Here is a 19,453-nt window from a genome sequence, read left to right on the forward strand (position 1 = left end):
AAAATAAAACTCATGATTCATTTCACTCCTCAAACTTTTTATATGCACAACTAGCTCTTTCAAAGAACACTAATTTGCCTGAAGTCACACAACATAGAGGCTGTCATGCAAGCAGAAGGAGGCGGTGCTGGGAGGGAAGCAGAGCTGGAGTGACAGAGGCGTCAGATCTACCATAGTCCTTCAGCCTCAATAGCATATTAATTCAAATGATGATTTTACAGTAACTGAGAAACAGACGGGCCATGTAAAGGTATTGCTGGACTTGTCTCACGAGACCGCTACGTCATCATCTCGCGAGACCGCAAAGCACTCTTCAGACCGGAGCGCGCGAGGACTCAGCGTCGGTAACTGCTTTGCTTGGATCCGGTTCTCCGGAAGGTGAGTATATAACTATTTTTTATTTTAATTCTTTTTTTTTTAACAGGGATATGATGCCCACATTGCTATATACTACGTGGGCTGTGCAATATACTACGCGGGCTGGGCAATATACTACATGGGCTGTGCAATATACAACGTGGCTGGACAATATACTATGTGGCTGGGCAATATACTATGTGGCTGGGCAATATACTACGTTACTGGGCAATATACTACGTGGCAGGGCAATATACTACGTGACTGGGCAATATACTACGTAACTGGGCAATATACTGCGTGGCTGGGCAATATACTACGTGGCTGGGCAATATACTACGTGGCTGGGCAATATACTACATGGTTGGGCAATATACTACGTGACTGGGCAATATACTACGTGGCTGGGCAATATACTACATGGGCTGTGCAATATACAACGTGGCTGGACAATATACTATGTGGCTGGGCAATATACTATGTGGCTGGGCAATATACTACGTTACTGGGCAATATACTACGTGGCAGGGCAATATACTACGTGACTGGGCAATATACTACGCAACTGGGCAATATACTGCGTGGCTGGGCAATATACTACGTGGCTGGGAATATACTACATGGTTGGGCAATATACTACGTGACTGGGCAATATACTACGTGGTTGGGCAATATACTACGTGGCTGGGCAATATACTACGTGACTGGGCAATATACTACGTGGCAGGGCAATATACTACATGGTTGGGCAATATACTACGTAACTGGGCAATATACTGCGTGGCTGGGCAATATACTACGTGGCTGGGCAATATACTACGTGGCTGGGCAATATACTACATGGTTGGGCAATATACTACGTGACTGGGCAATATACTACGTGGCTGGGCAATATACTACATGGGCTGTGCAATATACAACGTGGCTGGACAATATACTATGTGGCTGGGCAATATACTATGTGGCTGGGCAATATACTACGTTACTGGGCAATATACTACGTGGCAGGGCAATATACTACGTGACTGGGCAATATACTACGTAACTGGGCAATATACTGCGTGGCTGGGCAATATACTACGTGGCTGGGCAATATACTACATGGCTGGGCAATATACTACATGGTTGGGCAATATACTACGTGACTGGGCAATATACTACGTGGTTGGGCAATATACTACGTGACTGGGCAATATACTACGTGGTTGGGCAATATACTACGTGGTTGGGCAATATACTACGTGGCTGCTATGGATGCTATGCGAGAAGGATCTGCCATGACGTCACAGTCATGTGACCGCGACGTCATCACAGGTCCTGTGCTCATACCAAACCTGGGACCGGAAGCTGCCGAGTGCACCGCACACAGGCGAAAGGACTACAAGGGGCCCTTCAGAAGGTGAGTATGTTTATTTTTTATTTTTTAACCTGTTACATACGTGGCTGGGCAATATACTACGTGACTGGGCAATATACTATGTGACTGGGCAATATACTACGTGGCTGGGCAATATACTACGTGGCTGGGCAATATACTACGTGGCTGGGCAATATACTACGCCTCTGGGCAATATACTACGTGGCTGTGCTATATACTACGTGGCTGTGCTATATACTACGTGGCTGTGCTATATACTACATGGACATGCATATTCTAGAATACCCGATGCGTTAGAATCGGGCCACCATCTAGTATATATATATATATATATATATATATATATATATATATATATATATATCCCTTTTGCCATTTAGCTATGATCACATTAATTATACTTAATGTAATGAAGCAGGACAGATGTCAGAAACGGCTGCCACATATACAGAACCCGGTAACCAGCTCACCTTAATTTAATACAGATCAATTAACCTCTCCTGCCTGTGGGGATTGTCGTTCATCGTCCCATGCCTCTGGCGATAGGCTGGCGTGCATTGTGTGTAGCTCACCTCTATGTCTTTGTAATATGAAATATTGGTACATCTAGTCCTATATTGTATCCCTTTTAGGAATCTTGGACTCACATGACTTGTAATATTAGAAAAAAATACTCATGTACTAAAAATAATAAATAAATGTGAATTAAAAAAAATATTGCCTCCAGAATGTAAACATACTGCCAATGAAGTTTTTTCTTAAGCTAAGAAACACTGCAGACAGGTGTTAGCTGGCAATCAATAGGAAACTATGTAATACAATACTTGCTTTTTTGTGTGTGTTTTTTTAATGCTTTTGTGCATTTTTAGCATTTTAGGTGTATTTCTCAAAGTGCTCCAGGTATGGCAGTTTTTCAGGCGATGCTCCGTATTTGTGTGTATAGGAAAATTAAAAAAACGACTTGAAGAAAATGCATGACCATAAGAATATTAGATCTACTTTTACTGAAAAAAAATATTTTTTCAAATTCACCCCTGTGCTATTATTAAAGACCTGTTGTATTTTAATCAGGAAAAAAATAATCTATTCTTATCTAGAGATCATAGTATAGTCCTAATAAACCAAAAATCCAAAAACAAGGATCCCTAAAATATAACTTTTTATAAATAAAGCTAAAATCTATTTGTTCCAAATTTGAAAACATTGGTGTATAGATACATAACAATATGAACACAAGGAAAGTACACGATGGGGACTATCAGACCCTGTCAGGTGCCCTAATACTGGTCCCTACCTGACAGCGGAGGTTGGCACCCTAAGTTTCAGCGGTAGGCGCCCCCACTCCTCGACGGCTGGCCCTGATAGCCCTATACAGACCCTGCGATCCCTAGAAAAACGTCCCAGTGTATTAAATACCCAAAAATTGAAAAAAATATAAAAACTCAAAAAAATGAAGAAAAGAAAAAAGAAAAAAATCAAAAAAATACAAAATTTGTTATTTGCCCCCAAAAAATCCCTAATAGGGAATAGTAGAAAAATGTAAAAACTCATTGGGTAGACACACAATACCAATGCCTTGTTTATCCAAAATGTACAATAGCAAAAGGGCCACTCCAACTGATTCTCATAGTATTCAAATCAGCCCTGTAGTTTCATATATCCAACATTTCAATTGGTCAAATGATCCCTTGGTATAAGGATACTCCTAATGGAAGGTGGCCCAGAAAGTAAAAAATAACACAGCATCCCAAAAAAAGGAGCCCCAGAGTATAATGTCAAATATAGCCGCATAAATACCACCCCATTTTAATAACTCAATCTCGGGGATGTCCTCCCTACTTAGCTGGGCGCGTTTCCCCCCGCGGGAGTCCCGGGGGTTCATCAGGGGATATGAACTGTGCCAGATGATAAGAGGGTGCGGGCCAAGTAAGGAGGACATCCCCGTTGGAGACCCCTTGAGCTATATGACTGAATGAATACCCACAGCACCTGAGGTCTATCACCGGGACGCAGATGAGTAGAAGTGTTGATTATATTATGAGATTGAGTTATTAAAATGGGGTTGTATTTATGCGGCTGTATTTGACATTATGCTCTGGGGCCCCTTTTTGGGGATGCTGTGTTATTTTTTACTTTCTGGGCCACCGTTCCATTAGGAGTATCCTTATACCAGAATCAGTTGGAGTGGCCCTTTTGCTATTGTACATTTTGGATAAACAAGGCATTGGTATTGTGTGTCTACCCAATGAGTTGTTACATTTTTCTACTATTCCCTATTAGGGATTTTTTGGGGGCAAATAACAAATTTTGTGTTTTTTTGCTGTGTTCAGTTTTTTTTTCTTTTTTCTTTTCTTAATTTTTTTGTTTTTATATTTTTTACAATTTTTGGGTATTTAATACACTGGGACGTTTTTCTAGGGATCGCAGGGTCTGTATAGGGCTATCAGGGCCAGCCGTCGAGGAGTGGGGGCGCCTACCGCTGAAACTTAGGGTGTCAAACTCTGCTGTCAGGTAGGGACCAGTATTAAGGCACCTGACAGGGTCTGATAGTCCCCATCGTGTACTTTCCTTGTGTTCATATTGTTATGTATCTATACACCAATGTTTTCAAATTTGGAACATATAGATTTTAGCTTTATTTATTAAAAGTTATATTTTAGGGATCCTTGTTGTTTTTGGTTTTTTGGTCTGGCCTAGGATCCTAAGTGATATTTGTGTTGGCGGTCTAGCATACCTCCCAACCGTCCCGGATCCAGCGGGACTGTCCTGATTTTGACAGTCAGCCCCGCGATCCCGGGCGGGACATTAATTGTCCCGCACTGGTTGGGAGGTGTGTATATCACCCGGTCAACTGAGAGCTCCCTGAGTCCCTGCACCCGGCCCGCACAGCAGCACGCCACATAATGGCTGCTCTGTGCACAGGACCTGTGATGAGGTCACAGGATGGGAGGAGTCAGGGGTCACATGATCGGGAGGAGGACCTCCGTGTACAGGACTTTGCTGGTTGCCATGGCGCCGGAGGAGGGTAAGGCAGCGTATGTGTGAGGTCAGGAGCCAAGGTGTTTATAGTGTGGATGTAGCGGAGCCGTGTGTGTACGAGGTGTATGGATCAGGGCAGCGTGTGAAAGGTGTATGGAGCGGAGTCGTGTGTGTAAGGCCGGAGTCACACATGCGAGAAACACGTCCGTGTCTCGCATGTGAACAGCAAGCTCTGGCACCGGCACTTCGGAGCGGAGCGTGCGGCTCCATGTGTTCCTATGCGGCCGCACCCTCCGCTCCGAAGTGCCGGCGCCAGAGCTTGTTGTTCACATGCGACACACGGACATGTTTCTCGCATGTGTGACTCCGGCCTAAGAGGTGTACGGAGCCGTGTGCATGAGGTGTACAGAGCGCAGCCGCGTGTGTACGAGGTGTACGGAGCCGTGTGCATGAGGTGTACGGAGCGCAGCCGCGGGTGTACGAGGTGTACGGAGCCGTGTGCATGAGGTGTACGGAGCGCAGCCGCGGGTGTACGAGGTGTACGGAGCCGTGTGCATGAGGTGTACGGAGCGCAGCCGCGGGTGTATGAGGTGTACGGAGCACAGCCGCGTGTGTACGAGGTGTACGGAGCACAGCCGCGTGTGTACGAGGTGTACGGAGCAGAGCAGCATGTGAAAGGTGTACGGAGCAGAGTCGTGTGTAAGAGGTGTACGGAGCCGTGTGTACGAGGTGTACGGAGCACAGCCGCGTGTGTACGAGGTGTAAGGAGCACAGCCGCGTGTGTACGAGGTGTACAGAGCACAGCCGCGTGTGTACGAGGTGTACGGAGCACAGCCGCTTGTGTACGAGGTGTACGGAGCGCAGCCGCGGGTGTACGAGGTGTACGGAGCCGTGTGCATGAGGTGTACGGAGCGCAGCCGCGTGTGTACGAGGTGTACGGAGCACAGCCGCGTGTGTACGAGGTGTACGGAGCACAGCCGCGTGTGTAAGAGGTGTACGGAGCAGAGCAGCATGTGAAAGGTGTACGGAGCAGAGTCGTGTGTAAGAGGTGTACGGAGCCGTGTGTACGAGGTGTACGGAGCACAGCCGCATGTGTATGAGGTGTACGGAGCGGAGCAGCATGTGTACGAGGTGTACGGAGCGTAGTCGTGTGTACGAGGTGTACGTAGTGGAGTCGTGTGTAAGAGGTGTACGGAGCCGTGTGTACGAGGTGTACGGAGCACAGCCGCGTGTGTACGAGGTGTAAGGAGCACAGCCGCGTGTGTACGAGGTGTACGGAGCACAGCCGCTTGTGTACGAGGTGTACGGAGCACAGCCGCATGTGTATGAGGTGTACGGAGCACAGTGTGTACGGAGTAGTGCCGTGTGTGTACAAGATGTATGGAGAGGAGCCGTATGTGTATGAGGTGTACACAGCGGAGCTGTGTGTGTGCAAGGTATACGGAGCGGAGAAGTGTGCAATTTGTATAAAGCGGAGCCGTGTGTGTACGAGGTGTATGGAGAGGAGCCGTATGTGTATGAGGTGTACGCAGTGGAGCCGTGTGTGTGCAAGGTATACGGAGCGGAGCAGCTTGTGCAATGTGTATGGAGCGGAGTGGTGTGTGTATGAGGTGTACGGAGTAGTGCCGTGTGTACGAGATGTATGGAGCGGAGCCGTGTGTGTATGAGGTGTATGGAGCGTAGCCGTGTATGAGGTGTATGGAGCGGAGCTGAATGTGTACGAGGTGTACGGAGCGGAGCCGTGTGTGTATGAGATGTATGGAGTGGAGCCGTGTGAACGGAGCGGAGCCGTGTGTGCAAAGTGTACGGAGCGCAGCCGCGTGTGTAGGAGTAGCTATGTGTGGCCATTATACGGTACGAAGTATCATGTGCGGCCAATATACAGTATGGAGCATCATGTGCGGTTATTATACAGTATGGAGCATCATGTGCGGTCATTATACAGTATGGAGCATCATGTGCGGTCATTATACAGTATGGAGCATCATGTGCGGTCATTATACAGTATGGAGCATCATGTGGGGCCATTATACAGTATGGAGCATCATGTGTGGCCATTATATAGTATGGAGCATCATGTGTGGCCATTATACAGTATTGAGCATAATGTGGGGCCATTATACAGTATTGAGCATCATGTGGGGCCATTATACAGTATTGAGCATCATGTGTGGCCATTATACAGTATGGAGCATCATGTGGGGCCATTATACAGAATTGAGCATCATGTGGGGCCATTATACAGTATGGAGCATCATGTGGGGCCATTATACAGTATGGAGCATCATGTGCGACTATTATACAGTATGGAGCATCATATGTGGCAATTATACAGTATTGAGCATCATGTGGGGTCATTATACAGTATTGAGCATCATGTGGGGTCATTATACAGTGTTGAGCATCATTTGGGGTCATTATACAGTATTGAGCATCATGTGTGGCCATTATACAGTATTGAGCATCATGTGGGGTCATTATACAGTGTTGAGCATCATGTGGGGTCATTATACAGTATTGAGAATCATGTGTGGCCATTATAAAGTATTGAGCATCATGTGGGGTCGTTATACAGTATGGAGCATTGTGGGGCTATTATACAGTATGGAGCACTGTGTGGCCATATTTTTTTTGTTTATAATTATTCTTTCTGAACAGTGTGATCAGCAGTGCTAAATGGGTGTGGTTGAGACGTGGATATGGGTGGGACTAGTGAATGGGTGTGGTCAGAGGCGTGGCCTAAAATTTGCCGCGCCGCAAACTTTGTCCCTCTTTCCCGGCTTCAAAAGTTGGGAGGTATGGGTCTAGTGTTATAGTCCTAAGTAAACAGGATATTAGCGAGTCAAGCAGTACAGATGGTCATAATAACCATTATAAGAAAAGAACCCAAAGAAGTAAAGTGGATAGAAAGTTCTGGAAAAACTACCAAATATATAACAAAATATATAAAAGTATATGGCTAATTTCACAGGTTTGGGTCCATTACGTCTTCTTTTATTTCCACATATGGGAAATTCACCCGCAAATTGTTTATATGTGTATATACAGTAGCTATTGGAGAGCAAATCCATCCATACCTTTTACCAGCCAGTCTGCTCCTCCTCTACTGAGAAATCGCTGTTTGAATCAATATGCAAATGAGACTGAAGTGCTTTCGGCATGTGGAAGCTCTTCCCAAGCTTCCGCTGTCCTCAACCAAGTGCTGCCTTCTCCTTAACTGACAGCTTCTTTGCAGTGTGATTTCAAGAAGTAGAAGGGGAAGCTGGGCAGGGAATAGACCTGTGGAGAACAGAGACTTGGAAAGTGCTTCCACACGCTGATAGCACTTCAGACTCATTGATATATTAATTCAACCTGCGACTTCTCGGTTACGGAGGAACAGACTGGCTAGTTACAGTGATGGATGGACTTGTGTGTCTAACAGCTAAATGCACAAATAAACAATTTGGTGATGAAATCCTGCTGAAAGCAGGGCCTTATTTGCCACTAATCACCAGAGGCCGGGTATCTAGGGCGGAAGGCTGCAGAGGGCAGCACCAACATAAATGAGTAAAAAAAAAAAAATTTTCCCCTGCTTCACCTCTGGACCAACTGTCAATATCGCCATTTTTTGGGGTGGGGATATCTATATATCTATTACTCTATATATTTCTCAATCTATCTATATATTATCTAACTACCTATCCATCCATTATCTATCTATCACATCCTATACATAATCTACTGAAATTGAAATACACCCCTGCTGACAAATTGAACCTACCCCTGCTGACAAATTGAACCTACCCCTGCTGACAAATTGAAACCACCCCTGCTGACAAATTGAACCTACCCCTGCTGACAAATTGAAACCACCCCTGCTGACAAATTGAACTACCCCTGCTGACAAATTGAACCTACCCCTGCTGACAAATTGAATCCACCCCTGCTGACAAATTCAACCTACCCCTGCTGACAAATTGAACCCACCCCAGCTGACAAATTCAACCTAAACCTGCTGACAAATTGAACTCACCCCTGCTGATAAATTGAACCTACCCCTGCTGACAAATTGAACCCACCCCTGCTGACAAATTGAACCCACCCTTGCTGATAAATGAAACCTACCCCTGCTGACAAATTGAATCCACTCCTGCTGACAAATTTAATAAACCCCTGCTGACAAATTGAACCTACCCCTGCTGACGAATTTAACCCACCCCTGCTGACAAATTGAACCTACCACTGCTGACAAATTTAACCTACCCCTGCTGACAAATTTAACCCACTCCTGCTGACAAATTGAACCTAAACCTGCTGACAAATTGAACTCACCCCTGCTGATAAATTGAACCTACCCCTGCTGACAAATTGAACCTACCCCTGCTGACGAATTTAACCCACCCCTGCTGACAAATTGAACCTACCACTGCTGATAAATTGAACCCACCCCTGCTGACAAATTGAACCCACCCTTACTGATAAATTAAACCTACCCCTGCTGACAAATTGAATCCACTCCTGCTGACAAATTGAATTAAACCCCTGCTGACAAATTGAACCTACCCCTGCTGACGAATTTAACCCACCCCTGCTGACAAATTGAACCTACCACTGCTGACAAATTTAAAATACCCCTGCTGACAAATTGAACCCACCCCTGCTGACAAATTGAACCTACCCCTGCTGACGAATTTAACCCACCCCTGCTGACAAATTGAACCTACCACTGCTGACAAATTTAACCTACCCCTGCTGACAAATTTAACCCACGCCTGCTGACAAATTGAACCTAAACCTGCTGACAAATTGAACTCACCCCTGCTGATAAATTGAACCTACCCCTGCTGACAAATTGAACCTACCCCTGCTGACGAATTTAACCCACCCCTGCTGACAAATTGAACCTACCACTGCTGATAAATTGAACCCACCCCTGCTGACAAATTGAACCCACCCTTACTGATAAATTAAACCTACCCCTGCTGACAAATTGAATCCACTCCTGCTGACAAATTGAATAAACCCCTGCTGACAAATTGAACCTACCCCTGCTGACGAATTTAACCCACCCCTGCTGACAAATTGAACCTACCACTGCTGACAAATTTAAAATACCCCTGCTGACAAATTGAACCCACCCCTGCTGACAAATTGAACCTACCCCTGCTGACAAATTGAACCCACCCCTTACCAACAGCTCATCTGTATATATTGGTGAGCAAGTGCTATGATTGGCTTGCTGTAGAAGGCTGCATCTGCAGCCATCTTATAGATGGGAACGTCAATCCCACAGGATAGGTTGGAAGTCACATGTGAAGCTATGTCCTTTGTTCAGCCAACCTGTCGTGTCGGAATGACGTTCCCATCTGTATATAATTCTATGAGCAAAATCTGCACATAAAACTTAAGTGTCCCTGCAAGACAAAATGACATGGTGCAAATTCCAAAACCGCACTCCAAGTCAGTGTACACTGAGTAAAATAGAAGCACAGAGGGCAGGAGAAGTCTATAAATCCCATCCACTCTGCTGCAACTGTAAGACCCTGCGTTTATTTTTCGCAAAGGAGAATACGCAGCTTCAAAATCTCACCAAAAACTAATTGTGCGAACTTAAAGGGAACCTGTCACCAGGAATAACAGATATGGGGTTATTGTGCAGGTTAACAGCGTTATTATCCTGTCCCGAGCCTGCACGTAGCTGAATTCAGTGGGGAGAAAATGATCTTTATTCTCCCCGCCAGCATGCGGTATTCAGTCATGGAGGTGGGTTCAGTCACCGCTTGGTATCAGAGTGGCCGCTGTTTGCCCCCGGCCTTGACTGACAACAGGACGCAATGTAGAGCCAGTGTCTGAGACGGACAGCATCATAACGCTGTTAACCAGCAGATTAACCCCATATCTGCAGGTCAACAGCGTTATTCCTGGTGACAGGTTCCCTTTAACGTTAGGGTCCAATTACAAGTTGAGAATCTGACAAACCTGATTACCTCCAATGCATGTGAATGGGTTTTGCAGCCTACATGGTAGGAGATATTAATATCTTTGACACTTGTGTATTTCCGGTGTTTCTCAGCACCTCAGATACGTGAGATAATGTAGTAATCATTAGGGCAGTGGGTTTCCTGCCAGTAATCCAGTTGAAGTGTGATATGGTTAGGTCCTTAGCGTGAAGTAGCTGTTTAACCACTTATGCTCCAATTCACATTTTGTCATTAATCGATTTTATTCTACAGTGTCATAATAACGCATAACTGTAAAAAGAGCCTTGTGCTAAAATCCCATGCTCCTCTAGAGCAGGTGCGATATGCATGCTCCCAGGCATAACCAGTCTAGTGTATTGAGCGAGGGCGTGCCAACGATACGGACTCTGGTCGGGAGCAGGCATATCCCATACCTGACCTCCGTTCCTGGGGCAAAGAACGGGGAATCCTCGCAGTACATACGGTAGTTTGTCCGCTGGGAGGATTCACAAGTCTGAGGTTACACAGAGTCACTTTAGACTTTCCATTTTAAACCGGACTACCCCTTTAATGTCATAATCTAATTTTTTTTTAATACAGTTTAATTAAAATTTCCCTATCCTTCCCTAACTATACTATCTAACTGCTTTATTTAGTTATTTACTACTTCCTCTTTGAGCAAGTTTTGTTTGACCATCTGAGTGCATGCTGGGATACTCAAATGTGTCATCAACAGAGGGCACAAGCAGAGGTCACTGTCTCTTGCCTCTGCAGCCTCCCTGAAAAGAAGACCTTCGTTTCAGGGGATAGACTAGTCCCCGCTCTACCGAGCATGCGTCAGTTGTCAATTACAACGTATGCGCAATATGCATAGTGACAGTGCATTCTCTTGCCGCCTCAGATCAAAAGTAATGAACTAGCAAGAGAGCGCACTGTCAGTGTGCTTTGTAAGGAGAATACCCGGTGTGGAGAGACTAGTGACGCCCCGCATAGTGTACTGGGGGAAGGGTAGGGAACTTTTAATTAAAGCAAATTAGAGAATAGATTAGATTATGACATTTGAGAAGCATTTAGGATTAAAATAAATTTGCATTTATGACCACCCATTTAACCTAAGTGGCACTTTCATAAGTTTTCTGGGCTAGAGGAACAACCTATTAAATCAGTTCAGTGACCATAGCTCTGGTGTTAGATGCTGGTGACTGGTGTTACCAAAGGAAAAGACTAGTGAGTTGGCATAATCAAGGAGAGAATCTAACAATACAGCTTCCCTGATATTGACCTTGACATCAGGGAATGCATCAGGGGTATCAGGGTAGGGCAGGTAAGCGGGATCTGTGTGAGATGAATATATCAGAAAGGGGGTAAAGGTTTTCTGGTATCTATTAGACAAATTATTAGAAAACAACATACCGTACCTTTGCAAAATCTCGTACGTCAAATAAGTCAAATGCTTCAAACAGGTCGCTTTTCTTCATGTTGAAGGCTTCACAACACACAGACAGGAATGTCCGGATATTCTTTAGACACAGAAACTATAAAGGAAAATAACAGAAAGTTTCAGTAAATCAACTGCAAAAAGATCTATACATTGTATATATAGCAATAAACAGTATATATGTCACATAAGTCAGGAACAGAACAGTGTATGATGCACAAGAAGATGGAGAGGAGGCTCACACTAGTGCTAGGGGGTAACTAAGACCTGACTCGTGACCATTTGGTGCCAGGGTTCCTGGAAGAATCGGTGAAGTGCTATTGTCCCAACTTGGGAGGGGCATAACAAAAAAAAAACAGAAGGTGATAAGTTCGGGTTGAAGTATACCATTTGCATGAAACATTGTGATCGTCTGACGCAGTGGTTGTTAACCGGCCCGAAATTCCAGGATAGTCTGTAAAATTAGGACACTTTTTTTGCCCTGCCCATAAAAAAAAATTACGGTAAGTTGTCTGTTATTTTTTTAAGCTGTAGAAATTTATATGGAATATTTTGACTGTAAATTATCGTCATTTTATAGTTTCCAGTGAATACAGCATGTCATCATATTTATAGACCGTAGAAATGTATCACTTATAATCATAATGATTTCTAATGGATTTCCAATGTGTTTGTAAAAATATTGTCTGGCTGTGATTTTTTTTCAAGCTGTCTAAAAAAATAAAATATCAAGTTGGCAACCCTGTTGGGCCCTCGGACCTGTCAAGTGAAACACCGGACAGGTGTGATCAATCTCACTGCAATCAATGAGATCAGTTCCTCGTTAGATCCTGGATGGAAATGACAATGAAGCGCTGGGCCAGGCTTAAAAGGGTAAGGAGAACAGACTTTCTATAAGTGTTCCAATTCGGAGGGAGATCGGAACGCAGTGCATGGATTGGCCGATGGCTCTGCGAACCCAAGCCTGACAGCCTCATGTATATCTATGCAGCTGTCACGCTCGGGTAAGGAGAGCCGCCGGCCAGTCTGAGCACTGCGTTCCGATCTCCCTCCGATTTATATGGCCGTCTGACTCTGCCATAAAGATGAATTGCCAATGACTTATAGGAGGTACTTCTAATTGAATTAAGGCTATGTTCAGGTTCACATTGCGTTAACAGCAGCCCGCTCAACAAATGCGTTAGCGGGCTGCTGTTAACGCAAATGCCAGTATGTCAGCGCGCTAGCGCAGATAGAGCTAGCAGATGCTCTATCTGAACTAGTAGTGACGGACCCAGAAACACTGCAGCCCGCGTCCCAGCGTCCGTCATTCAATGACGGCACATCGCTAGACATCGTCCGACATAGGAATTAATGGACTGCGTTACACCACGTTATGCCGCGGTGTAACGTAGTCCGTATAACAGACGCCTGCAACGCAGTGTGAACCTGGCCTTATAGTCAGACGTTTTATAACAGATCCAGTATTAAAAATAAAACACTGATCGGTTACAAATAGAGCAAAAGCGGATGCCAAATGGAAATTAAAGTTTTTACTTGGATCTGTTCTTTTATAAAAAAAATATAATCTGCTTAAAAACGGCCACTTTGGATTTCATTTTGCACGTGTTTGTAATGGATCCATTTTTACTAGCGATGTCTCACCTCTAGCATATGCAGTGCTCAAAAATGAATCCGTTAACAATGACATAACAGATGACCATCTGTAATGATCCATTTCCCATAGACTTTAATGTTAAACATTTGCAATCCATTTTTTGGGACCAGACAAAAAAAAAAAGTTGTGCAAACTAAATTTTTCGATCCAGTTGAAAAAGGATAGCAGCTGGAAAGGAGAAAAAAGGAGGACATTTTGTGACCCTTCCAAATGAAAATGCTCTGGAAAGGAACATTTTATTTCTGGGTTCTTTTATACCAAAACAGATCTAAAAATTGAAAATACCTACTGGACACGAAAACAGAACCTTAACAGGACACGGTAAAAAAAGATATAGGGTTCATTCATCTTAATGTTGCAGGAGACTATGCTAAAAATGGCAGGCTTTGTAAAGGACAGTTCACAAGATCGTACATGGGCCATTTTTCCATGGCGTTATTATGGTTGCAATGTCCAGCCTGACGGCGGCCTTCATGACTTGATCTAACAGAAACATGTCTGCCTATGATGAGGTCAGTACGGTCACGAGACAGGTCAGTCTGGAATTTCGGAAACCAGACGAGAAGATACAACCCCAATGTTGTGGGAAGTGTGAATTAGTTTTTACATATATTGTTGGAACCTAAAGTCAGGCAGTGAATGGGACAAGCACAGGTGACAAGTCTGGTACCTGTAAGTTCTGGTAGGCCACAGGTATGTTCAGTGTCTGCTGTGCCAAGCAAGTAAAGGGATCAGTCGTAGTTTCATAGGTGGGGAATGTAAGGAAATTCTACTCTGAGGAGCAGTTAGGGGTCTTCTTCCAATATAGTATATCCTAAGTACACAGGGGTCAAAACACTGTAGACTATACAGGCTACATTAATGGGAATGTGTCACCCTGAAAATGCAGTCCAATCTGCAGGCGTCATGTTATAGAGTGGGGAGTGGAGAAGATTGATAGCTAGATGTGTGAGAAAAGATCCAGTATAACCATTATATTAAATGTTCTTTCTGGGATTTTGTGTGCAGTGGTGGCGGTCCTATCAGTGACTGACAGCCTTTTTTGTGTGAATACAGAGATAATTGTCAGTTACTGGCAGTGTTGAAATCCATGAAACAAACTACAGACTTACTATATGTTGGAGGAGTTATATTGCAGTGTCAGCAGATGGCGCTGTTGTATCTGTTGATGCTTACTAATATGTAGTGTATCTGTTTCTCTTGTTAAAATTGTCACTCTCTAGTATAGCAACCATCTTAGGATAAGCCTTGTTTTTCCACTCTGTTGATTTGTATAATTCCTGTATGTCACAAGTAAACTATGGTTTCTCCTACAAATGTCTGATTGTTGTTACTTCTGCTGAAGGCGAACCAATCTGCAACAAGTAGGATCACTCACTGGACCGAAAAACCCAGAAAGAGCAGTGGATTAAATGATAAAAACACAGGTTATCCTGAATCTTTTCTCACAAATCTATATATGAATGTGCTCAGCTCCTCCTGCCCTATACAGTCCCTGACAGAAGTTGTGTCGCTTATCCATGTTATGTAAATAAAAACTTTTAATCTGACGTTAAATTCATCCATTGGTTGCATAAATTATTCTTTTGAAAGCTGAAACCCTCCGAGATGTGGTTTAGGTTAAGAAAATAAATTGGCATCAATGCAGAAATATTGATCAGTTAATGGACACAGAATGATCAGATTTTGGCAAGACAAAAGTTTTGTCGCCTGGTCATATAATGCACCCAATCCTAGTTTACATCCTCAACTGTGCTCAGTAAATGATCGGTTAATTTGTGTATGTATAAAAAGGAACCCAGCACCCCAGACCTTCACTTGAACTGCAACGTGAGCTCTGACAACATGCCAAAAATCCACCCTGCGACCAAAGCCTGGATTATCAAGAGGCTGAAGACCAGATCCACTGCAGAGGGGCCTGGCACCTTTACTGTGTCTCAGCATCAAGTACAAAGAATTAAAACAAGATTTGAAGAGTCTGGAGATGTGTTTGACAAGCCCAGGTCCGGCAGGCCCCGCAAGACACCTGCTCAGGAGGAACATTTGTTGGTTATAAAATCCAAAGCAAGCCCCTCTTCCACTGCAGCAGAGCTCCAACAGGCCTGGTCACCTCAAGTCCCTGTGTTAACTAGACAGTTTGTAGGATTCTGTCTCGAAATGTTCTCCATGGTCAAATCAGTGCCCAGAATCCAGCACTAAACAAAAAGGCAAATAAAAAACCATGTGGCATTTGCAAAGTCCCACAGCCTGCTAAACAGATGGACGCTGGAAAAGTGGCAGAAGGTGGATTTCTCTGATGAATCTTCAGTAGAATTATACCACAGCCGCCACAAATATTACAGGAGTGCTACTGGAGCCCGTATGCATCCAAAATACACCCAGAAAACAGTTAGGGTATGTTCACACGTTCCTGATTTCCATCCTTTTTTTTTCAGGACTGTTTTTTAAAAAAACTGCAGCTCTTGGCAGAAAATGCAGGTCCTTTTTTTGGTCCTTTTTTTGTCCTTTTTTGATGCGTTTTTTGATCCTTTTTTTGATCCTTTTTTTATGCAGTTTTCTATGCAGAGTCTGTGTGTTTTCTAGGAAGTTTTTTAGGGTTAAAATGGCTGAAAATACCCTAACCCTACCCCTAACCCTCAGTGATCAAAATGCACTTTGGAACGAATCTGCCGGCCGGCAGATTCGGCGGGCGCACTGCACATGCGCCCGCCATTTTGCAAGATGGCGGCGCCCAGGGAGAAGACGGCCGGACGGACACCGGGACGCCGGGTAAGTATAAGGGGGGGAGATTAGGGCACGGGGGGGGGCATCGGAGCACTGGGGGGGCATCGGAGCACGGGGCGGTGGGATTGGAGCACGGGGGGCGGGATCGGAGCACGGGGGGCAGCCACACTCCGCCCACGCACTTCCGCCCGCTTCCCCGCACTTCCTGCTGCAGCGGTTCTGCACCACAAACCGCAGTAAAACCCGCAGATATTTTTTTCATCTGCGGGTTTTACTGCGGGTTTGACCTGACAATGGAGGTCAATGGGTGCAGAACCGCTGCGGCTCCGAAAAAAGAAGTGACATGGTACTTCTTTTTTCCCGCAGCTATTCAGCGCGGCTTTTTTTTTTATTTTCCGCATTGTGGGCACAGCAGTTCCTGTTTTCCATAGGGTACAATGTAATGTACCCTGCATGGAAAACAGCTGCGGACCCGCAGCGGGAAAATCGCGGCAATTCCGCATGAAAAAAAGGATCGTGTGAACATGGCCTTAAAGTTGGTGGTGGAAAGATCATGGTCTGGGGTTACATTCAGTATGGGGGTGTGCGAAACATTTGCAAGGTGGAAGGTAATATCAATAGCCTAAAATATCAAGAAGTATTAGCTACCTCTTATATTCCAAATCATAAAAGGGGTCAAATTCTACAGCAGGATGGTACTCCATCTCATACATCCATCTCTACAACAAAGTTCCTCCAGGCAAAAAACATCAAGGTGCTCAAGGACTGGCCAGCCCAGTCACCAGACATGAACATCATTGAGCATGTTTGGGGTAGAATGAAAGTGGAAGCTTGGAAGACAAAACCAAAGAATCTAGATGACCTCTGGAAGGCATGTAAGACTGCATTCTTTGCTATTCCTGATGACTTCATTAATAAATTGTATGAATCATTGTTGAACCGCATGGATGCAGTCCTTCAAGCTCATGGAAGTCACACAAAATATTAAATATGACTCTAATAGCACCACAACTTCATTCACCAATGTTATGCAACATATATTAGTATTTGTATCACAGCCCCCCGAGGAAACGCGCGTTGGGGCTGCATTACTCAGGTCACAGCTGTGGAGATTATGGGTAAGGACACTAGCGGATATCCTTAATATTGTGACTTCACCTTAAAATGATATATACTTAATTATTGGCTGAATGTCACTGTGACTGGCTTGGCTGCTTTTTGGACTAGTAGCACTTTATACTTGGATATAATCCTTATGAAATTGGCACTTTAAAGATTGTATGAATTTATTGTATCTAGTATTTTTATATTTTTCATTAGTGGCTGTGCCATGAAATGTGACAGTGATACTCATTAATTGTAGGTTTGCTGCTTTCGTGTCCTCCCATCCACATATTTACGCTGTCCCTGGGTATTATACCTGTGAAGTCAGCTTTTCCACCCTGTCGATATTTGATTATCTTTGTTGACTATCTTATGTGATTTACCTGTATTTGTTAAATAAATTATTTGTTTTTTATTCAGGATTTTTTGTACTCTTTTGGTTCTCTTGTGTTTTATAGTTATTTGAGAGTGTTCTGAGCTAAATTTAGCACCCCTATTATGTTATCAGAGGGGAAATAAATGATTTAGGAAATGTTTTCTGCTCTGGAGCCTGTGTTTCATATATTTGTATTTTAAGTTAATTATTTGTTTTAATATTACAGTACTTTCTGTGGGCGACAAAACTTTTGTCTTGCCAAAATCTGACCATTCTGTGTCCATTAACTCATCAATATTTCTGCATTGATGCCAATTTATTTTCTTAACCTAAACCACATTTCGGAGGGTCTCAGCTTTCAAAAGAATAATTTATACAACCAATGGATGAATTTAACGTTAGGTTGGGATGAGAAACTTGCCAACAATTACCTCGCTTGGGCACTTTACAGAAACACAATGCTTGAACTGGTCATCGGCTCTCCCGACCTGAGCCTGACAGCATCTATTTATAGAGAGCCGCCGGCCAGTCCGAGCATTGCACTGCCATCCCCGTCTGAGTTATATGACCGCGTTACTCTTCCCTTAAAGTGAGGTTCATATCATGTGCTCCAGACACGGCTTTTCTCTTGTTTCTGGTTGAACCATTTCCAGTAACACTTATACCATCCCACCATGAACTCCTCTCTCCTTCCTATCACGTGCATTGAGCCTCATGACGTTGAGCAGAAGTTACATAATCATAATGAAAACACAGAAAATTACACAAAGTAGATGATGCTACGATACGGAGCAGGTTACCATGACACAAAACAGACAGTTTCACTATCCAGGCCTTACAAAATAAGATACTGGAGACCTGAGAGCACAGAGATATAGTACAGGTTTCTCTCTAGGAAGGTACTAAGCCAACATTGTGTCCTTAGAGGGTCACTGACAATACTCATCATAGTTGGTGACAATGAATGGACATATCAATATAACCGCATCAGTTGGGTGCTATAATGGTGGCCATTTTGTCTCCAGGGCTTCCCTAATAACTAACATACAGCTCATAATAATTTCTTACAGAGGAGGAATTTTCATTTTTTACTAGTAATATATATTACAATCCGTGACAATAAAGCGCTATACTGAATACAGCTTATACTTTAGAGAGGCCGGCATAATGGCCCAGGAGACACAGGCTGTCACGAAAACAGTCCAAAGAAGAAAATGGTTGGGTGGTTTTTGCATGTTTAAAAAGGATACAAAGGTGTGAATAAGGACTAGGAAAAATAAGTTCTAGTGAAAGAACCGTAAGAAATATCTAACACAAATCTATCTAGAGAAAAGACTTTAAGCAGTAACTCTCCACTAGGGTTGGGTGGGAGCCTCCAGGCTTTAAATCAGAAACCTTCCTAAGGAGAACCTGACAGAAGGTTTTACCCATAGGACTTAGTAGAAACACTTTACCAGCCTCCTAGTACAATTTTTAAAAGTTTCAGTAGCTCACTCAC

At 43.9% G+C, this 19,453-nt stretch overlaps 1 protein-coding gene across 3 annotated transcripts in view; it reads right to left on the reverse strand.

Annotated features, from left to right (window-relative positions):
• Positions 1-19,453, reverse strand: part of VAV3 (vav guanine nucleotide exchange factor 3) — a 237,549-nt gene that overhangs the window by 139,271 nt on the left and 78,825 nt on the right. For all 3 annotated transcript variants that reach the window (XM_069737388.1, XM_069737389.1, XM_069737387.1), the window contains exon 2: positions 12,075-12,191. In XM_069737388.1, coding sequence (XP_069593489.1) covers positions 12,075-12,191 — 117 coding nt within the window. The remainder of the gene's footprint in view (positions 1-12,074; positions 12,192-19,453) is intronic.

Source organism: Ranitomeya imitator, chromosome 8, assembly GCF_032444005.1.
Source record: "Ranitomeya imitator isolate aRanImi1 chromosome 8, aRanImi1.pri, whole genome shotgun sequence".
Taxonomy (NCBI): domain Eukaryota; kingdom Metazoa; phylum Chordata; class Amphibia; order Anura; family Dendrobatidae; genus Ranitomeya; species Ranitomeya imitator.